This window comes from Camelus dromedarius, chromosome 22 (assembly GCF_036321535.1).
Source record: "Camelus dromedarius isolate mCamDro1 chromosome 22, mCamDro1.pat, whole genome shotgun sequence".
Classification (NCBI taxonomy): domain Eukaryota; kingdom Metazoa; phylum Chordata; class Mammalia; order Artiodactyla; family Camelidae; genus Camelus; species Camelus dromedarius.
In genome coordinates this window covers 10292227-10318477 of record NC_087457.1, presented here as the reverse complement: position 1 = coordinate 10318477, position 26251 = coordinate 10292227, and the positions used below count along the sequence as shown (strand labels likewise).

The 26251-nt window shown below is 40.2% G+C and overlaps 2 protein-coding genes across 2 annotated transcripts; one reads left to right on the top strand and one right to left on the bottom strand.

The window, feature by feature from the left end:
• The first annotated feature begins 70 nt into the window (after positions 1–70).
• Positions 71–21699, top strand: POLB (DNA polymerase beta). The gene is made up of 14 exons (XM_010976936.3): positions 71–300; positions 571–628; positions 3036–3102; positions 6487–6561; positions 7166–7224; positions 8611–8660; positions 10461–10512; positions 12040–12094; positions 12192–12264; positions 13390–13460; positions 14101–14187; positions 19790–19854; positions 20310–20449; positions 21457–21699. Exons 1-14 carry the CDS (start codon positions 240–242, stop codon positions 21549–21551), a joined length of 1008 nt encoding a protein of 335 aa, XP_010975238.1. The 5' UTR covers positions 71–239; the 3' UTR covers positions 21552–21699.
• A 1147-nt stretch (positions 21700–22846) lies between these two features.
• Positions 22847–25978, bottom strand: DKK4 (dickkopf WNT signaling pathway inhibitor 4). The gene is made up of 4 exons (XM_010976937.3): positions 25868–25978; positions 24673–24823; positions 24002–24154; positions 22847–23105 (listed from the first exon to the last, which is right to left on the bottom strand). The coding sequence occupies exons 1-4, from the start codon at positions 25976–25978 to the stop codon at positions 22855–22857; spliced, it is 666 nt and encodes a 221-aa protein (XP_010975239.1). The 3' UTR covers positions 22847–22854.
• Positions 25979–26251: the final 273 nt, after the last annotated feature.

The window sequence follows — 26251 nt, the reverse complement described above, 5'->3', positions numbered from 1 at the left end:
CAGGACCCGCCCCCTGGACCCGCCCCTCGCCCCGGACACGCCCAAGCGCGTGACGTCACCGCGCCGCGCGCCGCGCCCCCTGTCAGAGGCAGCCATTGTTCAGCGAGTCGCGCTGGCTTCGGCGCGGCTGGGTCGGTCCTGCCCCCTGCCCCCTCTCCAAGACCCGGCCGCTCCTGAAGCTGGGAGAGGGGGCCAGGCCCTGGCTGTGAGCGCCCTGCGGACCTCGGGTGCAGGCCACCATGAGCAAACGGAAGGCGCCGCAGGAGACTCTCAACGGGGGCATCACCGACATGCTCACGGGTGAGCGCCGGCCCGGGCGCGCTGGCTTTCTCCTCTCCTCCTACTCGCTGCCTTCCCTCCCTGCCCTCGGGTCCCCCAGCCCAGCGCCTCTGGCTGGTTGTCAGCCCTGCCGGGGACTCTTCCGTGGCCGCTTGGGCTGCCCTTGGCCTGGCCTGTGTACAAGCCGGGGCCACTGTCCCGTAAGAGGCTGTTAGTCCCTTTCCAGGAAACTCGGTCCTCATTTGTTTACTCGTGGTTCTTGTTCACCGGAGCATCTCGTTGCCTTTACAGAACTCGCAAACTTTGAGAAGAACGTGAACCAGGCTATCCACAAGTACAATGCCTACAGGTGGGTCGGTGCAGCATTCTCGGGTACCGTGCGTTCCAGGTGTGTGGCAGTTAACAGGGCGAGGGTCCAGTGGATATTTGGACCATCTGCAGGGGGAGGAAAAAAAGCGAGAACTCAGGGTATTGACTCTAGTGGCACCTTACCGCGATTTTTTCTGGGAGAGTTTGGGCAGAGCTCTGTAGGATCAGTTCTGATTAGTTGCCTATTCTGATTGAAAATAGGCTGATCCTTATTTTTCCCGTCATCAAACTTGAATTACTGAAAATGCAGTTTGGTTTTAAATTATAATGAAAGACAGCGGGTGAGATCTGTGCTATGAAATAGATTTATTTCAAGGAAATCGTTCCAGCTGGTTGATCTATGGCTGATCGTTCACCGTTTGGGATCCTGTCTTTGTCGATTTCACCAGGGGCCTGATCCTAGCCATTAAGGCCACATCCCTTTACTTCTGCTCCGTTTACTGTAAACATGTCCAAGACCCTCAGCTCTTAAAAGCAAAACCAAAACAACTTTCTTAACTTCCATCTACCCTCTAGCTAGCACCTTACCTCTTTTCTCCATTACAGTGAACTTTGAATAGCCTGTGTTCCTTGCCTGGAATTCCTCATCCCCAGTCATTCCTTATCTCAGTGTAATTTCCATCCTTCCATTCCTCTGAAAATGCTCATCTTACTAGACACTCATCTCATCTCACCTTACTAGGCGCTCAGTGGCATTTGGAGACTCCAAGTCTGTATCTCGCTGGGCTTTTCTTCAGATTTTCAAGCCTCTATTACATTTATCTCTACTCTTTCAAAACTCAACTCCCTTCCTCCCTTCCCACTCACCATAATTACAGACTGGTTACACTCCTCCCTTTCCTTACCTCCTGTGGATTCCTATATAAAGTAAAGCCACTGTCGTCCACACATTTGATGATCTCGAAGTCAGAGAGATATTCAACCCTATATTCCATTTGAGTCTCAGCAGGCTTCAGGGAGGTGGTGTTTACTCTTAAAGGGGCCCATCAGAAAATAAGGGAGAGAAAGAACAGTCTAGAGAGGGGAAACAGAATATGCCAAGGTGTTGAGACATGAAGGGGTATACGGTTTTCTAGGAAGTCAGTAATTCAGTTTGCTTAAGAGATATAGTCTGAGTGGGAAACAAGTCTGGAGAAGCAGGTGATGCCCTACATCCCCTAACCCTACGTGCTCCTCCGCCACCTCTGACCCCCATATACAGTCCTCTTCATGTGGCCAAAGTATTCTTTTGAAAATAGTTAGCTGATCTTGTCATTCTTCCACATTAAATAATTAAATATTTCCTCTTTACCTTCCCCCCCCCCCATTTTTTCTTTTTTTTGGGGGGGGGGGGATTAGGTTTATTTATTTTTAGAGGAGGTACTGGGAATTGAACCTAAAACCTTGTGCGTGTTAAGCATGTGCTCTCTACCACTTGAGCTATAACCCACCCCTCCTTTCCTCTTTACCTTGATAAAACCCCGCAGCATCGGGGCATAAGCAAGGCCTTCCAGGATCTAATTCTTCCCTTTCAGGGTTATGTGCCATAGTGCCAGTCATGTGGCGCTGCTTGCCTTTGCTGAAACATGTCCTCCACAAACTGCCCTGAACCTACCTTTCCAGATGCATCATCAGTAATACGCTGATAGAGAAGTTGAAATCCAGATCTCAAGCTTATATGTGCTAGAACAGAATCAAAAACTAATTCTCCAAAGACTATCCAATATTCATGCTTTAGACTTAGAAGTACTGTTGCTTTGTACCAGCATCAACGCTAAAGGGCATTTAGCATTGAAATGACAGACAGGGTACCATCGGTGAGTTCCCCGGGTGTACCCAGTCTGTCACCAGATTACCAAGCTGGGTGTGGGTGGAGATGGACAAGGGTCACAGGTCACTGCTTTATGTGGAACTGAGAAGAGACAGACGAAAAGAAGGACTGGCAGAAGGACATGGGGATACAGTTTTAAACCATGAATTTAAAAATGACCATAGATAAGCCAGTTTGGTATCTAGTTGTTTGAATACTACTAGGTGACACATTTTTTATGAAAGAGAGTTACGAACAATTTCTAAAAATTAGCTATTAAAAAAAAAACTTCAGTGATGTTTTCCAGTTAATCCCAAAAAGGAAAGGTTACTGATTTCCTGACTCTCCTTAGTTTTACATATACAGTTAAAATTGTATTATTCTCAAATGTGAAGATTTTCATGATTCTTAAGAGTCAGAGATGCAGGAGTCCTGTCAGCTCATTGACTTCTTAAAGTTTTACACGGATGTGGACAATTAGTTATCTTAGTGAGTTTAAGCTGCATATTTGCTCGTATGCGTATTATCCCAGTTTAAGAAAAATTGAAACCTCACTCGATTTCTAATTGGTTTTCCTCTTTTTTCCTTTAACTTGTAGAAAAGCAGCATCTGTGATAGCAAAGTACCCACAGAAGATAAAGAGTGGAGCGGAAGCTAAGAAGCTGGTAAGTTTAGCAGCAGGTGGACTGAAGGGCTCATGCATATGCAAATTTGGTGGGTTCCCCAAAAAACGAAATTTGCCTCTGAAGCTACCTTGACCCACACAAGCAGATTTCACTGCTTTCTTGGAATAGTAACGCTGTTTCAAGCACACTTTTTCAAGCTCAGAGTGTTTTGGCAAAGGGGATGGATTTAAACATTTAAAAACTATACGTGGTTATTTTCCTTTCTCTGTTTCGCCATATATATATATATATGTATCCATCCTCACCTTGAATTTCAACTTGAGTGTTCATCCTCAAGAAGAGTATGGTGGGAAGGGGGTGGATATAGCTCAGTGGTAGAGTGTGTGCTTAGCGTGCACGAGGTCCTGGGTTCAATCCCCAGTCCCTCCATTAAATAAATAAATAAATAAACAAACCTAATTACCCCCCCAAAAAATAAAAAAAATTAAAAAAGAATATGATCAGAGTGGTACTAGTGTGTCTGCTCCATAGCTGTGTTTCCAGGATCCCCAGGTATAGGAACTTCAGTGAGTTAGTGAGAGTCTGTGTTCCCAAAGAGATCTTACCTACCAATAGGCGCATGACTAAGCACCTCTGTGTATGGTGGTACTTAGCCCCGCTCTCTGTAATTTCCATGAAGCCCTGTCTGCTGGTAGTCTCACAGCTTCTAAAGGTTTAGCTGCATCTCTTGGCCATTAATTTGTATTAATATCACCAAGAATATCCTCGGAAAGTCTACCTATTGGTAGATGGTTCTCTGTCATCTAAATCTCACTGCAAGTTTCCAAGTTCCTCAAGGTTAAGGACCACGTCGTATTCATCTTTCGTGAAAGGTGTCCAACTGACATGGCTTTTGATTAGTCTAGGTCCTGACAGTTACCACCTTCTGTTCTTTCCCCATCTGTGTTTCACAAACCTCCTCTAGAATTTAGGTATCAATATTTGATTGTCCTTAATTTTCCCATGTGAGCCTTTAGAAGGTGAACTATAACTGTCCTTATATTTTTACCTTTCAGTCATAACATTCCCATAAATCGTGTACATCTTATGACTGAGTGACAGATTATCCGCATTAATTATGTGCCACAACTTTACCTTGAATTTATTACTCAGTACAAATTATGCTCTGGTGTATGGGTTTTAAATCCTTTTTGGCATAAACGGTTCTCCACATCAGTGTATTCTCCTGCAGTGGGCTAGCCAAGCAAGTGATAAATACATTAGACTCTCATTCTGAGCTTCTGTCTTGGTGAGCTGACTCAGTGGTAACCTCAGGAGCCACTTCTGCATCTCTTCTGTTCCCCTTTTATCACCATTGAATTTCCGTCTTCATGTTAATTGCAGATAGCCTGCTCATTTATTAGAGGCAAACTTCTGACGTGTTGTGATGCATTTCATCCCAGATCTGAGCCTGTGGTGTATCCCTGACAAAGACACAGAAGCACCCAAAATTGCTTTTGCATATGGCTGGACTCGTGAAAGGTCATCATTATTCCTTTTCACCATTATTTTTAAAAATCACAGACCTCCTCTCTGGTGCATATGAGTGTTTCTCAAAAACCTAGTAATCTGCAGTTTCCAAAATGAGTGTTTTGCCTTTTATCCTTTAATGTTAGGTTTGGAAGCTGCCTCAGATCAGTATGTATCTTGTGATAGAGGAAATGAGAAACCCCAGTACTTTCCCCTTTCTGTCCTACTTCCTAAATTTTGTTTGTTCCTACTTGTAATTGCTATTTTCAGATACGCATTCAGCAGTCTTGGGACAGGTATTAATCTTTAAATAAATCAAGAATACAGAAGGGTGAATTTAAGGCTAAGAGGCAGTAGGAAGTAACTGGCCCACATTATGCATGTTGCACGCTTATTACTAAAAAGGACCGATAAACATGAAGGAATGTTTCACTCATAATCAGAGTTGCAAATTCAAACAAGATGCTATATATAGTGAGTGCCTACCACATTATCAAATATAATGCACAGTGTGGGCAGAAATGTGGGAAAAAAGACTCATTTATTGCTGAGCAAAGTGTTGGTTATTTACAGCTTTTCTGAAGGAAGGATAAGGTTGCAGAATGTTGGCAAAATGTGTATATCTTTTGTCCCAGCAGTTCTACTTTGAGGAATTTATCCTGAGGAAACCAGCAGAGATTTTTTTTTTTAATTTTTATTTTTTGGTGGGGGGAGGTAATTAGGTTTATTTAATTTTAGAGGAGGTACTGGGGATTGAACCCAGGACCTTGTGTGTGTATGCTAAGCACGCGCCCTACCACTTGAGCTATACCCTCCCCCCAGCAGAGATACATTTATACAAGGATTCATTAGCTCATAATTGTTGAGCACCTGTATGCCAGGTATTCATCCAGGAGCCAGGGATAAAGCAGCAAAAAGATAGGATCTCTGCTGTCTTAGAGCGTGTATTCTAGAGGAATGCTGGTAAACATGAGCCACATTTGGCTTGTGGGCTCTTGAAAGGTGGCCAGTGTGATGAAGAAATTGAATTTTTAATTTTGATTAATGTAAGTATAAATTACCACCTGTGGCTGGTCTCTACCATGTTGGCCTGTGCAGTTTTAGAGCAGTGGTTCTCCATGAGTGGTACCCAGACCAGCAGCATCCGCATCACCTGGGAACTTGTTAGAGATGCAGCCTATTGGGTCGGAAACTCTAGGGTGTGACTTGGCATTCTGCGTTTTCACGTGTCCCCCAGGTGATGCTGGTGTATGCAACAGCTTGAGAACGTCTGTTCTAGAGGAAGTTCATGACAGCATTGTTACACTATCAAAAATTGGAAACCATCTAAATATTCTCCTGTATTTTTAAAGTATTTTTAAAGTAAATTATGTTACAGTCGTACAATGATACACTACGCAGCCGTTAAAGATGTTTTAAGTTGTATTTATTTATTGATGTGGAAATTTGTTCATGATGCATTTTTAAGTTAAAGCACTTAACAAAGCAGTATGATTCTAAAGAAAGTAGGAGTGTGTGTGTGTGTGTGTGTGTGTGTGTATGTATAAGCAAAAAAGTCGGTGTATAACATGTTAAGTGTTAAGTTATTTTCATTTTCAGGGTGATGGAATTAACAAGTGATTTTAGTATTTTTCTTTATGCAACTATCTTTTCTAATTTTTCTACAAGAAAAATTAATTTTAAAGAAGAGTCATTTAGAATTGTCTTATTGGGGCTTCTCTTTTGTCGGATCATTGAAGCATTTTGTCTTTGGGAGAACGTCTTTTTACTGGTGCTCAATTTTCTGTGTCCTTTGTTTCGAAGCTGGTCATGTGATGATCACTTGTTTTGCATTTCTCATTTCTTACTTTACCTTTTAGTGATTTGGTCAGCATTATATTTGTGTAACTTTTGTATTTTTGATTTTCTACGTAGCCTGGAGTAGGAACAAAAATTGCTGAAAAGATTGATGAGTTTTTAGCTACTGGAAAATTGCGTAAACTGGAAAAGGTAACATTTCACTTATTTGCTTGCTTGCTTGATGATAGTGTCTGCCTTTGTGGCAGCGGTCACGTACCACCGCTGCAGGGCGAGTGATGGCCTCACCCTCTGAGACGCAGGAGGAGAAGGGAGTAGTGTTTATGGCTTTGTAAGTGTCCTATATTTTAAACTTTGAATATTGTTCCTATAAGCGTTCACTGATTTTTACGTGGCATTTAAGAGATTGTCAGCATCTGTAATAGAAATACCTCCCCATTTTCAGTACAATTCAGAAGGGAGGTGATAAACTTGGACTCAGTGATGGTTATCTTTTAGCATGTCTATGCTTAAACTCTCCCAAGCATTTTTACTGTTTTATTTCACCACGATGATAGTAATTCTATCATTTCTGGTCTCTTTTAAAAGTGTTAGATAAATTAGAGATGGGACATCTCCATCCATCTTACTCACCTGTACCCACTGGAGTTATGTATGAAACGCTTCTGCACAGGTTATCCAGGAGACTGTAAATGGCTTTTCAAGTCCCTTAGCTGACTGGTGTGTTGCCAATAAGAGTATTTGAGCCCTCAAAGCATTCCTAAATCATTGTTAGACTTTTTTTTTTTTCTTAAAGATTCGGCAGGATGATACGAGTTCATCCATCAATTTCCTGACTCGAGTTAGTGGCATTGGGTAAGAATTATTTTTTTAAGCAGACACAGTAGAGGGTTGGTTTAATTTCTGTATGTCAGCCAAACTGGAGTAACTGCTGTTTCCCTTGGCACCCCCCACCTCCGTGTCTTTGCCCGGGAAACGCGCTCTTCCATAATTAACGTGTCAGAGGCTGGTCCTTCACAAGCCGCCTCTACTTTAAAAGCCCCGTTCAAGGCCCGTATTACCGGCTTCATGATTCAGTTTGAGTCCTCAGCCCAAAACCATCTCTCCTTCCTGTAAACCCATTAGCACTTGCTCTGTGGACAGCTTGTCACTCCCTCCAGAATCTACCTCTTTTGCCTCAGTGTGCATGATATTTATCTTAAACATTCAAGCTTTTGTATGAGTTTGGACCAAACACTCAGGTATTTCTTAATGAAAGCATCTTTATCTTAAATTTGGGCTAGCAGAGGTGCCCTTGGCACTGGGCAGAGTGAAGATGAACACCAAAATACCAGAGCTGTAGTGAATGCTTTACCTAACTCTTGTCTTGATAGAATGAGACGGTCTTTTATATACATGATGACCGTTCCTGAATGGCAACATTTTGATGAAAGCTATTTTACAATATATTAAATTCCTAAACCTCGTATACAAAAGGAGCATGACTCCCTGGGGACCCAAGACAATGATAAAATATTAGCATTTGTCTTAGACATCATCTGCTAACATTATTCTCTTTAACGTGAGATGCTGTGGCAGAGCCAGGAATAGGACTGAGATCTCCTGACTTGCGACTCAGATCTATTATTTCTACGCCCAGTTGGCTTCCTGATATGAATATCAGTTTCTGTACAAAGGCTCTTTGTCATTCAAATCTCACCTTAAATATCACCTGAGAGGCCCTCCCTCACCACCCAGTCTAAGGTAGACCCAGCCACTCTGCCTTACGACCCTATTTTAATTCATCTACCTGATATTTTTCTTTGCATCTATTTACTATCTCTCTCTACCCACGGGAATGTAAGTAGGTAAGAGCAGGGCCCTTATCTGTCTTATGCTGTATTTTCAGCACCTGGAAGAGTATCTAACATGTAGTAGGCCCTCATCAGATCTCATTTGAATGGATGAACAGTTTCAAGTGCCTGTATGTATGTTCTATGAATAAACTGCACAGGCATCGTGGCACCTGGCTGCTCGGACATCTTTTTCGTGTCTAAGTTCATGATTGTCTTCCTAGATTAAGGCTTCAGGAAATCTCTTTGGATGAAATTGAATGTCACCAGAGTAACCACGCAACAGTTTAGCAGGTCTTTTGTAGCTCGACAGTAACTCTTTATGTTTGACAAGCGAAGACATAACTAGTTATTTGTTACAAGGATCCTGAGTTTCACTCGATACTGAAATAATCTTCTTTCTTTGTAGTCCGTCTGCTGCAAGGAAGTTTGTAGATGAAGGAATTAAAACATTAGAAGGTACGTATGTACAATAGGTCACGAACTTCAGGTTAGATACAGTCCTGAAGGATCATTAATGCGCTAACAATCTGGAACTTGAAAAACCCTTTTTCAATTAGTAGGTACGAGTGACAAGATTTCCTTTTTAACAGTAAAAAATAGATATAAAGTGTAAGTTTATATTCCCATTTTAAACATGTTTTGGTTTATAAGTCAGAAGAAAACCAAGAAGTGGCTTCTTGGTTTAAAGGCAGTGATTTCATTTGCAGATTTTTAGACTATTTAAATTGCTTTTGTTTCTTTAATAAAATTTTAGACCATAAAGTCCTACACATTCAGCCTAAAAGCCAAGTTATGTATATTGGGAAAAGTTCTGTCGGAGGCTTACAATGCCTACGGAAGGAATTTTTGCTTTCAAAGAAGTGATAAATATAGAAGTCAAGTAATTATAAAACATTTCCCTTAAATCTGATATAGCCATCTTTTAAATATAGTGTATCTCTTCATGTTTTCAAGGATGTATACCATATGGAGTCATTACAGCACATCTGTGGCTTCTGTGGGATTAATATTTGTAGGTTCAACTATTTGTAAGCAACCCAAATGATTAAGTGGACAGATTGTAGAGAATGACTTGGGTTTGCATCCAATCTCCACCACTCTATTAGCAAGGATGACTGTAATGCTTCAGTTTCTTAGCCACAAAATCTTATAATTTCTCCCACATTTGATTTAAAGCAATAATGTATGTAAAAGACTTAGCAGAGTGCTTGGTACCTAGTAAGTACTTAAGGATAGTAACTGACTTAAGAGGCTTGATTAATTAGTAATATTACTAAGTTAAGAATTTGTGTGAATCACATAGCTGGAGATGCCTTTCTGCCTGTGGCATGAATAGTTTATCTGAGTGAAATATTGGTTAAAGAGGCCAAGACTTTGTTTCTCAGAGGTATTCAGTTGCATCCCTTGGAAGTATCAAGGATTTACTGTAATGGTTTTTACATTATTTCACAATTTACAGATACGTAATATAACTATTGATATTTCTCCTATATTAATAAACTCAATATTTCTGTCATTTACTTTAATGTTTTCTGTGTGCACACAACTATGAGAAATATTATGTGCTCCATGTAGCATAAAGAGTTTATTTTTCTCCACTTTATACCTCCAGAGAAAATTCATGTTTGTGAATATAAAGGTGACAAGAGGAATTCCTTCTGAAGCATGCTTATCTTGCTGTTCCTTTAACAAGGCTCCCTCCTGTACTCATGGCCACGGAAGGAACGCCCAGATGGAACTAAGTCACTTTCAATTTAAGATACGACATCTTTTAAATTAAAAAATGATGATAATACCTCTCCTTTCAACAGGAGTTTTAGCATAGGATCTGCTCAAATTGGTACTCAATAAATACTAATTGAATGAAGGAGTAAATGAAAAAATGAACAATATGAATGAACTTCTGCTACTGTTTACCATAAACTAAGCAATATAGGTTCTTAGGAGGCTCCTTTTTGCTCTAGTCAGTGAAATTTGGTACCATCCTGGTAAGTTTTATTTACTAGCCTATGTAACTGTAATTGAAATTTTGATTCAGTAAATAAAAAATGATCATGAAATCAACTGTTAGGTTTTATTAAATTGATTTGAAGAATCACTTTTATCTAGTTCTTAATATCTGAACCTGTTTTTCATTGTCTTTTCGGAATCATTACAGTGTGTTTTCCAGGTAGTTCTTTGAAAAAAGGATCACTGAATTTAAAAGTTTTTTCTAAAAATGCTTAAATTAGCATCTCAACTTTATCTTCTATATAGATCTCAGAAAAAATGAAGATAAATTGAACCATCATCAACGAATTGGGCTAAAGTAAGATAGCAAATTTTCTTTTGACACTTGATATATAAAAGTAAAAATTATTAATAGCCATTCTTCATATACCATAATAAGTCTTCAAACTTAGTTAAACACAACCATTTTCCTATTCAGAAATGCTAACGTTTGTTGCAGACTTCTGAATTCACACGTTTTGTTGTTGCTTTCTTGTTTGTTTGCTTGTTTTGAGTATATCCCTCATTCCTTTGACTTTGGCTGGGAGCTTCCTCTTCAAATACATAGAACTGAGGGCATCAGTCAGTCAGCAGGTGTTTATTTCACGCTTACATTGCAGACAGCACCGCACTAGGTCTGAAGTGAGGATATAAACAGGTTTGACATGGCTCTTAAGAAGTTTAGAGTCTGCGTAAGAAGACTAGACATGAACATGAAACACCAAATTTTTTTAATAAAAGGAAAAGAGACAAAACCCCAGACACCTAAATAACAGAATAGGAATAACTAGTAGACATGTGGTCTGTCAGCATCAATGATCACTTTCTAATTGATTATTTGCAATGCCTAGGGCATAAGCTCTGTACACATGGACCTCCTCGTCTTCTACAGCCTTGTCGCTCACTCAGTCCTGATTACCTTCTGAACTTCCCTGTTGATGGTTTCCGCAATGTGATAACACGCAGGCTGCCCCACCTAAACTTTGAGCAGGAAGTGATCAGGATTGTGTGGTTCTCACTCTCTTTGCATTGACATAGTATTCTGAAGAAAGTGGTTGTTGTAAGAATTGGTTTTGAATAGTCACTTTATCATTCTTCAATGTTGTTTCGTACTGAGATAATATTTTTCTAACAGCCTCATTGAAATGCAATTCATATGCTGTATCATTCACCCGTTGGAAGTGTACAATTCAGTGGTTTTTAGTAAATTCACAGAGTTGTACAACCAGCACTGTAGTCAGTTTTAGAACATTTGTGTTATCCCCAGAAGAGCCCAGATCCGTTACTGGTCACTCTCCATTTCTCCCCGGCTGCGCTTTCCTTCCCTAGTCCCTGGCAACCACTAATCCACTTTCTGTCTCTATAGATTTGCCTTTTCTGAATTTTTAATGTAAATGAAATCATATAATACATGGGCTTTTGTGACTGGTTCCTTTTACTTGCCTAATGTTGTCTTCATTTATCTATATTGTAGGATAATATTTTAAAAAACAATTTCTCAGGACTTAAGAGCAATGAACTGTAACCCCTTGATTTGCCAGTAGGGGGCAGTCTAACTTGGGACGTACTAACAAATATATTTACTCTTGGTATATGAATGTGAAGTTTACTTAAAGTAAGTCTAGATGGAACGTCTGGAATATCACAAAGCATGACATTTCAGGATTTTGATCCAAGTTAAGGAATAAGCCTCTCCCACCCCCCAGTTTTACTCTTGTCTTAATAAATTTTAGTCTTGATTTTTGAAGGATCTGCTTATATAAGAACATTTGATATGGTAGTCAGTTTAATTTTTAAGATTTAAATTTCACAAAAATCTTTTTGTCTACTTATTTTGTCTTTATAGATATTTTGAGGACTTTGAGAAAAGAATTCCTCGCGAAGAGATGTTACAAATGCAAGTAAGAGCATGCTGAATTGTATTCTGTGATTAGAATTAACAACATCACTTGGTGAAAAGCCATTTTTAGAATACTAACTTAATTTTTCTTCTATTAGGATATTGTACTAAATGAAGTTAAAAAAGTGGATTCTGAATACATTGCTACAGTCTGTGGCAGTTTCAGAAGAGGTAACATACTTCCTAATCCTAGGTTATCCATGTTAAAATTGCCTAGTATATACGAAAAACCTGGATTAAAAAGATGTAATTTGTGTTACTTCATAGATTTACTGTAAGATCCAATAGTATTAGCTAAGTTCATTTGTTTATAAATGGCAATATGTATTAAAAATTAGATCCTGACTTTATTATAGGATGATTTTTTTAATGACTAGTTTTAATAAAATGTATAAAATAATTGTATATATTAAATACTAATAGTGGTTGTCTGGCTAGATGCTAGTGAAGCTGTGGGTAGTTTTTGTTTGTTTGTTTTATTTTATTTTATTTGTTTTCTCTAATGACTCTTAAGTTTAATGTCCCAGAAACACCAGTTCAAAACTGATTCTCGCAACAACCAGGTTCTTCAGAAGATCTTGGTTTCACTATGTGACTGTGGGCAAAGTGAGAACCACACAATCCTGGTCTCTTATTGGCTCAGAATTTTGGAAGCATAACTAAAATTATATTAAGTTAAAAAGCTGAAATGGAAAAACTTTATTTAAAACTTCAGAATAGATGTCTGACTAAACCTCTGGCCGCCTCTGGAGTTCTGCTTAGGAAGTGGTTGTGGGCTGTCAGAAATTCTCTGGTAGCTGCTGTAGAACCTAGAGTTCTTATCCATGATACTTGTAACAGTAATTGTTACCACGGTTCATTAAATGAATTCATTCCTAAGAATTGAACTGAATTTTCTGATTAACCTTCATAGGGTTAGAATGTATTGCTTCATTTGAGGTTTTTGGATATTTAGTGCTCCTAGATGTATTTTAAGGCTGTACTTAAATGTTGTTATTACTCATTATTGAGTAGTTATTTAGATGCATTTTTAATAATATTTAACCGGTTATATGCATTGTGTATCTAATGCCAATTACCATTATCCCAGATTTCTGCTGTTTACATCTATATACCTGAATAGTTGGGCAGAAAGTTGAAGTCTTTTAATTAATTCTGACAATGAAGCACAGTGTGAAATAGAAAGTTAGGCTCTAAGAAGTAAGGCTCTTCCGTGTGTGTCATCACCGTGGTCCTACGTTTGCCTAATTGGTAAATCCACACGGAGAATTCCACGCACATCTTCTGCTGTCACAGGTGCAGAGTCCAGTGGCGACATGGATGTTCTGCTGACCCACCCAAGCTTTACCTCTGAATCAGCCAAACAGGTACCTTGGAATTTATCATCAGATGTCATCAGTCTTCCACAGCAGTGAATTAATCATTTTCTAAATGATAGTTGGATATTTTCAGAATGCATTTTTGTTTTACTCTTTCTGGAAGTCAGTTGGAATGTTTTGTACTGATTGAATTCTGGGAAAGGCAAACTAAGTTGTTGGAAGGGATACACATAATTTTTCCACACAACTGGCAGGACAGTCTAACATTTGAAAAAGATGAGATTTATAGATATTTTATAGATATACCGAGTGTAATTCAGGGTTTCATTAAAGAAGTTTTTTTCTACTAAAAAAATTGAATTAAGAAACTTTACGTCTTTTAGAAGACCCAATGAAGGCAAAATGTTTTTGATTTTGTAATACATACCTTTGAAAGATGAAGCGGCTAACTTTTTCTTTAATGAAATAGGTAAACACAAATGATGTTCATTTGAGGGTATCGTGATATTGCTGAAAAGTAGTGGTTTCATTTGAGAAAGGTAAATTTTCTGTTAGAAAAAGAAATACTCAGAACAGAGGAAAACTAGGCATTCCTCCAGAGAGCATGAGAAAACTCACGTTAAAAATACTTTCTTGCTATAACCGAGTAATCACTTTTTTTCTTGTTCCCTAATTAATGATTCTACAGCCAAAGCTGCTACATCGTGTTGTGGAGCAGTTACAAAAGGTCCATTTTATTACAGACACACTGTCAAAAGGGGAAACAAAGTTCATGGTAAGTACTCACCTGAGTTAACACTTCTGAAAAACACCACTGGAGCCCGTTCAATAACGGTTCTGAGTGTGTGACCTCAGGGCTGCTCGGTATTTCAGTCATTGAACAGGACATCCTGACCTTAGGGCAGGAGACGCAGCAGGATGCCCACCTGAGAATATTTTCAGAAAGAGTTTTGTTTTAAATTCCCCACTTGTAAGCAATCTGTGGCATTGGAATAAATAATTAGGCATAATCTACTATTTTTAAAATATCCATCAGGAATTTGACACATAGTAAGTTTTTCCCTGAAACAGCAGATATTCTTTGACTCAGAATCTTTTAATAGTGAGATTAGAATTGTCTGAAGAGGAGGGGAGGGTAGAGCTCAGTGGTAGAGCACGTGCTTAGCATGCACCAGGTCCTGGGTTCAATCCCCAGTCCCTCCATTAACATAAATAAATAAATAAACCTTAAAAAAAAAAAGAATTGTCTGGAGAGTATTAATCTATCATGACACCAAAGAAAGAAGGAATCAGGAAATGTAGTGGAAGGGAGAGGGAAGACACATTTTATGAGATGATTAAGAGGAGAGTTGGGGTAGGGGGACTTGCAGAGATTTTCACAGGAAACCCATCTTGACGAACTGTCAAAATCCTTTTGTCTTCCTAACGAAGTAAGATTTGAGGATTCAAGACAAATGGCAAACGGAGTAAAAACAGATTAATACGCAGACATAGAAAACAATCTTATGGTTCTGCAGGGGAAAGGGAGTGGGAAGGGATAAATTTGGGAGTTCGTGATTTGTAAATATTAACTGCTATATATAAAAATAGATAAAAAACAAATTTCTTCTGTATAGCACAGGGAACCATACTCAATATCTTGTAATAACCTTTAATGGAAAGAATATGAAAATGAATATATGTGTGTATGTGTATGACTGGGACATTGTGCTGTGCACCAGAAATTGACACATTGTAACTGACTATACTTCAATTAAAAAAAAAAACACAGATGAATAGACGGCCCTGTGTAAACACTGACAGGACAGCAAATAGAAATCTAGGACTAAGGTGCTAAAGGCTTACCTGTACCTGCCGCTCACTTAAATACACCATGTGGACCCTGTTTTCTCCGTACTCCCCTTTCCCTGAGTTACGTGACTGAAAGGAAAGAGGCTGTGCTTTCGGAGAGTGGACATACCAAAATTAGCAAGAGTCTCAATGCCTAGATTTGACAGTTTTAGCCGAAAGTAGAAAAGGATGGGTGAGATGGATAATTAAATTACCAGGGCGCTCAGAAGATAGAACGGTGGTTGCAAGGTCCTTGCTTGGGGAGGGGGAGTGAGAGTTTAATGGGGACAGAGTTTCAGTTTGGGAAGATGAAAAAGTTCTGGAGACGGATGGGCGTGATGGTTACATAACAATGTGAATGTACTTAATGCCACAGAAACCACACACTTAAAAATAGTTAAAATGATAAATTTTATGTATGTTTAATCATGCATGCAAAAAAAAACCAGGTCATTATATTAACATGGTGATTTTAATGGGCTATAAAAGTGTATTGCCTGAGTTGGTCACACTTTATCAACGTCTTCAAAAGAACCGTGGGAAAGGTAAAAATAAAAATGCTAGACAGTCTTTGGGAATTAAATCTATGATCTCCCAAATCTGTCCAGTTTTGAGTTCTTCCTCTATGTCCAAAAGTATGTACACATATGAGATGTTATTTTAAAATGGAGTTTGTAAATGCCTCATGGACGTCCCTTTAAATTTACATTGACTTTGATTCACTCAAAATGAATGTGCATAAATCTTAACATTTAAAAAACATTCATTCAATCTTGTAATAACCTTTAATGGAAAAAAATACGAAAATGAACATATGTATATGCAAGACTGGGACATTGTGCTGTACACCAGAAATTGACACATTGTAATTGACTGTACTTCAATTAAAAAAAATTAAAATAAAGAACATTCAACCAGATAGAATTCTAAAAATACTACGTGCTAGACAAGTTGGTTTTTTTTTTTTTTTTTTTACATTAGTAGGAAAGTGTCCTGGTATTAGCATATTCTGGCCTAAGCCTTTCTCCAGTGGCCATCTCTGTGACGGGCACTGGACTCCCTCCTGGGGAAGCGAGTGACCAGGAACATGTTTACCCCTTTTCCTTTGCAGGTTACACCCAGCCCACCAGCTGGTAATTTTCCCTGCTCTTCTTGCTAGCTGGGTTTCCACAGCCTCTGTGGGTCTTTCCTCTGGTGCCCTTTGAGCACAGCAGAATACTGTAGAGATTATCAAAAAGTGCTTCTGCCTTTTTAATTGCCTTCCTGGTCGCTGGCTCTGGGCAGCAACTCCCAGCGATGCTGCAGAGTCAGCCAGCTTAGACCTGACGTTATGAGAAACTAAGGCCTTTATGTTGTGACAGAGGAATCCATCCGAGTGCGTGGTTTGTGTACCAAGTTGGGATCCCCTACGTGTGTGGTTCATGTACTTGCTGAAGCTTCGAAAATGCCTGCTGTCTTGACGTGTAATTAGTATTTGTTAGGATGAGAGGCACTCCAGGTCAAGTTTCAAATCATTTGACTTTGGAGGCAGTGAGAAGTGACCTGCACGTGTTGCAAAGACAGGATGGGTGCGGATATACGGCATTGTAGATGAGTAGGTTCGGGTACAAAGGACACGGCAGCTTTCACCTCCATTACCAATTTGTTGTGTGATCTTAGGCAAGTCGCTTGACTCCTGTTAAGGCCTTAGTTTTCTGACCTATAAAATGATGTTCTCGCCCTATGTCTGAGAACCCTTTTGCAGATCAAATTAAGTAATATACGTGGAAACTTTGAAGAGTTTGTACAAATATCTTTTGAAGATCCTGAATCTTCAAAGAGTTGTGCCATGTTATACTAATATAATATATAATAATAATAATACAAAAATAATATATTTCTGTTTGGAAGTGGATTCGTTAGAGGAAGGTAGTAATCTGGAAAGGATTAAATTGGGGAACGGAAGAAGGGAAAGAAAGAGAAGATGGTGCTGGGAAAGAACAAAATGGGGAGGATGAGTATCCGTAGGATGAGACAGTGTATTCAACCAGTCCAGGGGATGGAGGGTATAGCTCAGTGGTAGAGTGTGTGCTTAGCATGCACGAGGTCCTGGGTTCAATCCCCAGTCCCTCCATTAAAAATAAAGAAATAAACCTAATTACTCCCCCCCAAACAAATGAATACAAATGAAATAATAAATAAATGTTTAAAAAAAAACCAAAAAACCAGTCCAGCAGATACGTACTTAGCATCTACTAAATTCCAGGCATCATTCTAGGAACGTGGGACAGATCAGTGAGTTTAAGTAGGACTCTTATTTGAGGGGTGTGGGAAGGGACTACAAGGTAACATTAACATTCAGTATATTCAGCAGGTAAATTGCATGTTAGGTTAGGATAATGAGTACTATATTTTAAAAAGAAAGAGAGAGCAGGGAATGGGGGATGGAGTGCAGGAGGCAGTATTAAATAGGAGGGCCTTATTGAGAAGCTGAGACTTGGGGGAAGGCTTGCGGTGAGGGAGTTAGCCAAGCAGGTATCTCAGAAGAGACAGGAAGACGGGAGTCAGAGCTGTGACCCTGAGTACACGAACACTAGCAGAGATAACCAACGAAGTGAAGATTCCTGGGTTTCTGAAAGGAAATTGGCTGCAAAATGAATCCAGCGGGATAAACCATTTTCACTCCATATCCACTTGGTTTCAGTCAGAATCTGTTGTTGCTAAAACCACCAACTGAATAGTTTTAAAGATGCAATCATCTGTGTGTTTTTTTCAGTTCTCTTCAAAACATGAATTCCTTTAAACTCATAGTCCTTAAACCTCAGGAAATCCAGGGTTACTCCAGATCTTCCTGTAACATCATGGTCTTTTTGTTTTGCTTTGTTTTCTTTTTTTCTTTTTTCTTTTTTTTGATGGTGGATAATTTGATTTATTTATTGTTAATGGAGGTACTGAAGATTGAACCCAGGACCTTGTGCATGCTAAGCAGGCACTTTACCACTGAGCTATACCCTACCCCCATCGTAGTGTTTAGTTAATTCAACTTTTCTTCCTGTGACTATAATAAAATTACATTTGGAAGAAAAAAAAATCTCCTCTGCCTATTTGCTTTATATATGATGAGTACCACTCCAATTTTGTGCAAGTTTGGCCTCGGAGGAAGCTCTTTTGTAGCATATCTACAGGAAGGATTTACAGGACAATAGAAGACACCTTGGCCACACTGGGGAAATGAAAGGGTTTTATTTCAGACACTCGGCATGAAGCTACCTAATTGAAATGGGAAACAAAACTAATCCACTTAATGTAATAAAGAATTTATAGTAATACAGAGAAATTCTTTAACATCAGCACTTCAGAAAAAAACGCAGGAAATAAAATTAGCCTTGAGGAAAGGAACAAAGCCATGAGATGAAATCCTATTACTGATGTGACAGACACTGAGATTACTGCTTTTGGTGTTCCAGCGTCCATATCCGCAAGGTAGTGCCTCACAGTAATTCCATTTGAAGGTTGAGTTGGAACTTGTTAGTGCCTGAGAAGGGAGGTTTCAGAATTTAAAGATGAACAGCTTTCATTAATCTGTCAGCCGTAGCAGTAGCTGAAGGAAATACCCACTTTATTTTTTATTTATTTATTTTTTTTATATTGAAGTATAATCAGTTACAATGTGTCAGTTTCTGGCGTACAGCACAATGTCCCAGTCATGCACATATTTGCTTTCATATTCAGAAAACACCCACTTTAGACTTAGATTTTAATTTTTCTGTGCTGCTGCATGCAAAGTATGGCTTTTAGTGACACGTGTACCAGAAGCCTGTCCCTCGTGTGTTTTACATACTCATGGTTTGCGGCCTAGTCCAGAAACTTTCTCAATTTTTCTAGAAAAGGAAAACATAATGAAACAGACCTTGATCATTTTTGTTCGAAAACTGCAGAGATATCATGAAAAGTCACCTGTAGAGAGGGAAGAAAATGATCCCAATTTTCTTTTTTTTAATCCCTAATTTATTTAATCTTTTAAATTTTTCTTAATTTTCGTCTCTCTGTCTTTTCTAATTTCTCGGCGATCCCCGCAATTTCAAATTTTCTATCATATTTTTAATTTTGATTTAAATCATTTCCTTGTGTGTTCTTTTTCTGCAGCATTCTGCCCTTATTTCATAAATAAAATATCTTGTTATCTGAGAACATTACTGATAGCTTTGGTGTCTCTTTTCTTCTCCCTGAATAATCATTGCTTCTTCCAAGTTGCTTTTTTCTGTTTGTTTTGGTTTCTGTCTTTCATGCTTTCCTTGATTAGCTTATTGTTTAGAATCACACAAAAGCCAGATCCTCATAACCAAAATCTTTGGCTACTGTTTCCTGCAGTTCTTTAATTATCACAAAGTACGGTAGGAAGGGGATGGTAATATTTAGTGCATAGAAAAGCTACTAAGAGTGCTCAGAATTCTAAAACGGCCTCCATTTAAAGCACCAATAATCTCACATTTAACAACATTTGATTCAAATTAAGCCTTAAGTTAAAAAAAAAAATCTTTCAACATTATTTTAAATATCCATTTTAGGGTGTTTGCCAGCTTCCCGGTAAAAATGATGAAAAGGCGTATCCACACCGGAGAATTGACATCAGGTATGACTCAAAACTGACCTATTACCTTTTTCCCTTTTTCCCTCTCCCCATCCCATCCCATGTATCTTGGAATTTGCATCAATGTCTGGGACCCCTTTCATTCTGAAGTTCCATATGTTCCTGCAGTAGACGATGTCTAGCCTGACATGACTGTCTGCAGAATCTCCTTTACTTTCTCTGGATTTGCATCTCAGCACGATGCCTTCCGCAGCTCAGAGCAGACCCTGCCTGGGGAGAGTCAGCTGTCCTAGTGATACGCCTCTGCCTCCCTCCCCACCTCAGCTGACTGCAAGCTTGAGGTCATTTGCAGGGTCTACCTGATGGCAGTCTCCTCTTCAGGACCACACAGACTTATTTTAGGTGTTCTGTGCCTCATCAATTTTAAGAGTCCTATTTTTGCTAAATTTGAAATGTTTAGTAAAAGATAAGTCAGTTGTTTATTAATTTTTTTTTAGATTGATACCCAAGGATCAATATTATTGTGGTGTCCTCTATTTCACTGGGAGTGATATTTTCAATAAGAATATGAGAGCTCATGCCCTCGAAAAAGGCTTCACAATCAACGAATACACAATCCGTCCCCTGGGCGTCACTGGTGAGTGTTTGTGTCTTAGAGATAATCACAGACATCTGGATATTTTGGTTTAGCAAATTGGTTTTTCTAAAAAGCCTTTAAGTAACTGTACCGGGTAATTGTAGTTTCTTTGGTATTGTTAGTCCCTCAGGCAACAAAAGAGGCTTTAATCCATAGGTGCTTCCAAGCCCTCAATTGAAGGCCCATGATGACAAGATTTATTTATTTCTAGCTCTGTTAAAAATGGATTAAATTCTTTCTACCTTTGATGGTCAGTAACAAAAATCTTACTGATCTCAAGTGTTTCTGTGTTTTTAAATGTACTTCCAAGACTTCTGAAGAGCCTGGGTTTTATTGCGTTTAGTGCCAGGCCAAACGTGGCAGCTTCGACCCCAAGCTGTTCAAGTTTCCAGAGTAAGGATTGCTTAATCTCTGTTTTATAGCTCTTGTTGACATTTCACAATATACTGTGTGGTTTACTGTTCTCTGCTAGGAAAAGGAAGATTTTTGTCTTTTTGTCGTAAAAGTGTAAAACAGGGCTTTCGTCCCTGGTAGACGAGGGCGGGACTTCTCCCAGGTCAGTGTGTATGCAAACCACGTGAGGACCCCATGGATGCAGATTCTAATTCAGTGGGCTTGGCGTGGGCTTCTGCATTGCTGGTAGGCTGGTGGTGCCTCCCTGCTAGCCCAGGGACCACATTTGAGTTGCAGAGGAACTCACTCCAGTATTTTCTCTGACACCTGGTGACTACGGTAGGGGTCCAGTGGAGAGGAAGGCCATGCACTGGGGGCACTTCAGATGGTCAGAGTCAGCATACTCGGGTTCGTTTCATGCCCCGGTCACCACGTGTGACACAGCGCGGACCAGGCTCGTGGGGAGGATGGGGGCGGCCCATGTCTTGTTTCAGTGGCTTGGTGACTCATGCTTTTCTTCTGAAGGTGAGTCTTATGTGGCTCTCAGACCTGCACCTCCTGTAACTAGAGCCTGGACCTGTTCAGGAGGAAAGTGCTTTTCTGTCCCCTTGCAGGAGTTGCTGGGGAGCCCCTGCCGGTGGACAGTGAGAAGGACATCTTTGACTACATCCAGTGGAAATACCGGGAACCCAAGGACCGAAGTGAATGAGGCCGTCCTCCCAGGCACAGCCCCACAGGGGTCTTAATTTATTTCTTATCTTTTGCTATGTAAGGGTCTGTGGTGTTTTTAAATAATGGTTTCTTCTTCCTGCTGTAGTTTGCACTAATAGTCAATAAAACCTCTTGTATTATTATCAGATGATCTTGTTATTTTATTAGCAAATATGTTTAAATTTATGTACTGTTTGTGATCACAGTTTGCTAAGGGTCAGTAAGAGAGAATTAAGAGATGAGATGGTAGCAGATCTTAAATGGGAAGTTTTATTTTCTCATTTTTCTGCCCTTAGGCTATAAACCACATCACCTCACTACATTTCCTCCTGTATCACTGAGTGTAAATTACTCAATTAAGGTGGACCCAGAGGCTGGCCTCTGGGAGAGGGTTCAATATCTTTTAGAAACTAGAGAACTTCATAAATTTACCTTTTTTTCTTTGCTTGGCCCCATATTCATTTTTGTAATATGTACTTATGACCTAAATAGCAGAACAGGTGTGTGGTTTATCTCTCAAATGAGATCTGTAGCAGTGGATTATAGTCCATCCATAAGAGCTTCCCTAATTAAAACCGCCTCCAGCATGCGCCCATACGTACAAAACATGGCCTCTTAAACTTCGAACAAACCAAAATTTCACTTCTTTGCCCTGGTTTTCCTCCGACATAACTTTTAAGTTCAGATGGTCAAAATGTGTAAGTAAAAGCATTCCTTGAAAGCCCTAGCTTTCAAATACAGAAGTTAGATAAATACAAAATATAAAAAATTGTCAAATGGTAAGTAAAGCTACTAAGAACAAAATATGTGAAAATGCTTTAATACTTGCAAAGAACTATACAAACTATATAAGATATTACCCTCTGAATCTTTTTTCTTTGTTAACCAAATTATTTTGGAGTGAAATGGCATTTCCCTTCCAGGAAATCAAAGAATATAAACAATAGGGGTTTTAAGGAAAAATAAAGTATTTGCTGGGATAATTTTCACTGGTGAGGTTAACAACAAGATACTATCACCCCCCGCCCAAGTACTGTCAGGCACCAGAATGTCACCAGAAATTACTTAAAGATTTATTTGAACTGAATTGCTGGATCACAATTAAATTCATTACAGAATCACAGCACTTTTCTGCTCAAATAGACGATGAGCCAAAGCTAGTTTCCATTCATGACAAGGCAGCGTCCTCAGTTCTCCAGCTCAGTCTGTTTTAGTTGCTCCAAGATTTGGTTTTGAGAGATATTCGTGTGGAAAAGTTTTAAGTTAACGTCTGGGACTCCTGGCTGAAGACGAGCCGCTCTTTAGATTTTCTGGCACACTCTTAACCGTGCGCTCTGGCGGGTGCCAGCCCCTGGACTTCGACAGGACAGTCCAGGACCACAGTCACAACGCTGGAAGATTTCTGGAGCTTGGGCAGGCTCTTTGTGCCCTCTCCTGGAGCAGACCTGTCCCTCCAGCAGGACTGGCTTGCAGATTTTAGTCCAAAAGTGACGAGCACAGCAAAGCCCAGGTCCGCAGTCGGATGTTCTGAGGCAGCTTCCTCCCTCCTGTCCTGGAACAGGATCGACACGGGCTTTAGTGATGAGCGGGGAGCCCCGTGGCACCTGGGGGTGCGACTGGGACGAGGCGCAGGGTGTGGGACAAGCCACAGAGCAAAGGCAGAGCAGTGTACCAGCCTCCTGAGCTAAGAACCACCAGGAAATGCACATTTCAGCCCTGCCTAACAGTTTATTGTTTTATAAAGTTAAAACACTGATCAAAGAAAGATGGGCTGTCTAGCCTTGAGAAATGAAATAAATATCACCCGTCAGTGTTTTATTCAATGGGATTTGTACTGACACAGTGAGAGACCATTGCTTGCACAGGGGCCAGTTAACCTGAAGACACAAACAAGAATGGCCAGTTCACCACCTTCCAACATTCTAGCAATTTTATATCAAAGACTGGAATTTGAGACTACAATTTTGTAAAAAAAAAAAAAGAAGAACATCTTGGAGAAGGTTGTATTTGTCCGAGGATGAAAAGTTATTGCATCTATGTTCATCTCTCTTTTCTTTTGGATTCTGAAGATCTAGAAAGGGAAATTTCCATTTGTTAAATTATAGGCTGTGAGAAGATGTGTCTATAAAACTTAATTAAACAATTAAAGGCTTTCCTGCAAATCAGTCCATTATCATGGCTCTTCCCAGGTCCTCTTGGTCTGCCAACTACCTTATACTGCTGCCCACGTGATCCCTGTAGCTGTTTGTGGAAAGAGATTAGAAACAGGACATGCTCTCTATGTGTTTCTGGGGTGGAGAGAAACAAAGTCAGTTTCAGCCTATCCTTAACAGCCTTGGAGGAGAAAATGTTTTTCTTAAAAAAAATATATAATATACGTGTGTGCGTGTATATATATATATATATATATACACACACACACATACATGCTTAGAATGCTGCTCTTACCCTTACTGTCTTGTGAGTTTTTAATATTTGGCTTCCTCTTGGGTTTGTTTTCCCGCGAGGGATGCTCAGTTGTTCCTTTTGTATCCAAGTCATCTTGGTCATCAGTCTGCCTTTCCAGTATCAGGGTGGCATCTTCCATTGCAGTACAAACATCTGAGAGGCAACCAGGTGTAGTTAGAGGATCAGAACCACAGATGGGCTCATTATCATACTGGCACACAGTTTGGCGGTACCTCTGCCTTCAGTTTATATATAACTTACTAGATTTCTGGGCATAGGCACTAAATATTTACATCTCACATGTGGCAAAGAAGGCGGTGAAGTAATTAATGGAATCCAAGTGAAAAAGGGAAGAATTTGAAAGATTCCAACTTGAATCCTTCCTTTAAAATCATCTCCAAGTTACTGGCAAGAGCTGTTGCCAGGACAGAAGCTACTTTGCTGCGTCGAGAAAAGGCAGCTGCGTAAGTTCACTTCAAGAATGAATCCAGGAACCTGAAACTAACATGGTAAATCAATTACACTTCAGTAAAAATTTCCTTTAAAAAAGGGAATGAGTCCAGGAAACCTTTAGAGAGTGCCTGTCAAGGAATATACTAGTCTATGAGATTGGGATGTTGTCCCCAGTTAGCTGAAGCACAGCCGTCCTGCGCGGCTCTGTACTGACTCACCGTTCACGCAGAGCGACCCCGGGCAACACATGGCATCCCGCTGGCACCGCCTCCGCAGTCCACGACAGGTAGCACAGAATGGCTTCTCATCTTGGGGTCTGAGACAGAACTTCCTGGTACTGCAGTCCTTGTCAGACAAGCACTGTGAACCCTGTGAGGAGAAACTCTTGTCATAGGGCTAGAGAATCCAGCGCAATGAAGATGACTTTTTATATTCCAGGCGGGAGATGGGGGAAGCCAAATCAGCGTGGCACTTTTAAAGGCAAACCTCAGGCAGCATCTCAATTTTTCACTGTAATCAATTTTCTCCCACAAAGGGGAGATCTCGGATCACCAACCCAGAGACCTATGTGCTGCAAAGGTTATTCGTGTTTGGAAAATCGTCCCACTTTCAAAAATCAGAATTTAATTTTCTTGTGCTCTTTGTGAAAATGGAAGAAAATGTTTTCCCATGTGTGTCTTACAGAAGGTGGTGAGATTTTTGATATACCTCTAGAAGCCATGCTGCAGTTGAATTAAATGTAATGTTGGTGTTTGTGGCTTTTCTGTTTGACCTTTTACTCTAGTGAATCATATCAATCACCATGTGCCAGGTAGCTCCTCGGTGAGTCTCAACCCAGTCAAATGTCCTTTGATTTTTCGTGATGTCTCATTTGCAGGGAAACAGATACCAAGGACTGATTTTTCTTATCTACAGTTGATGCTTCTTTGTGTAAATGTGTATGAAAGGATCCATAAAATGTAATGAGACAGCGACAAGCCTGTGCACCTTGGCACGCAGCATTTAACTCCTAACTCCCACATTCCCTGGCTGTGTGGCCTTGGTTAAATTCCTCAGCGTCTCTGGGTCCCATTTCCGTCACCTGTAATTAGGAGGTGTGATAACTATCTCAAGCCTGGGGAAGAGGAAATGAGATCTTGTGCATAAGAGGCCTGGCCCATGGTACAGCTTTCTAAGGTTAGTTTACTTGCTGACTGATGGGTCAATTTATAGCTCAGTGTCCTGACAAGTCGCTCTGCTTACTTGGTGAGTAAAATTTAAGGCGGCTGGATTCTACCAGGGTGTTTTCCCAATTCCTAAATCCAACGCACCGTCTGGATGAGACCTTTCCACCACGGATCTGAGTGATGGTTTACACCTGAAATCCAGTGCCCCACCGCGAGCGCTCAGCCCTCCTCCCTCGCTGTGCGTTACCTTCCGAGCCCCCTGCGCGTCCGCAGAGCTCTTGATGTTGTTGAAATCCAGAACCAGAGCCCCCAGGGGAGCGCACAGCCAGCCGAGCCCCAGCAGGACCACTGCCACCATCCTCGACCTTCGAGTGCTCCCAGAGTCCTCCGCGAAGCTGGGCTGTGCTCAACCCACAAGGGAGTTTTTTTGCCAAAATGGAAAACTCAGCAAGTGGCCTGTGATCGTTTTTGCTCAAAGAGAAGCCAGTCCTTGTCTCAGGCAGGTGTGTGAATAGGACGCGCGAAGTCCAACCAGCAGGCTCCCTCTGAAACCCTTTATAGATGTGTGCCCTCCTCCCGTCTCCCTCCCCCCGCCTCCATTTCCGTCCTTCTTACCCCACACAGGCTTCAA

What these genes read in the sequence shown, in the direction of transcription:
- DKK4 (XM_010976937.3), bottom strand. Translation starts at nt 25,978, where the DNA reads ATGGTGGCAGTGGTCCTGCTGGGGCTCGGCTGGCTGTGCGCTCCCCTG. An exon ending in ACGCGCAGGGGGCTCGGAAG is followed by an intron (nt 24,824 to 25,867) that starts GTAACGCACAGC and finishes TTCTCCTCACAG; the next exon opens with GGTTCACAGTGCTTGTCTGA. An exon ending in AAACTCACAAGACAGTAAGG is followed by an intron (nt 23,106 to 24,001) that starts GTAAGAGCAGCA and finishes ATCCTGTTCCAG; the next exon opens with GACAGGAGGGAGGAAGCTGC.
- POLB (XM_010976936.3), top strand. Translation starts at nt 240, where the DNA reads ATGAGCAAACGGAAGGCGCCGCAGGAGACTCTCAACGGGGGCATCACC. An exon ending in CATCACCGACATGCTCACGG is followed by an intron (nt 301 to 570) that starts GTGAGCGCCGGC and finishes TTGCCTTTACAG; the next exon opens with AACTCGCAAACTTTGAGAAG. An exon ending in CCGTCCCCTGGGCGTCACTG is followed by an intron (nt 20,450 to 21,456) that starts GTGAGTGTTTGT and finishes GTCCCCTTGCAG; the next exon opens with GAGTTGCTGGGGAGCCCCTG.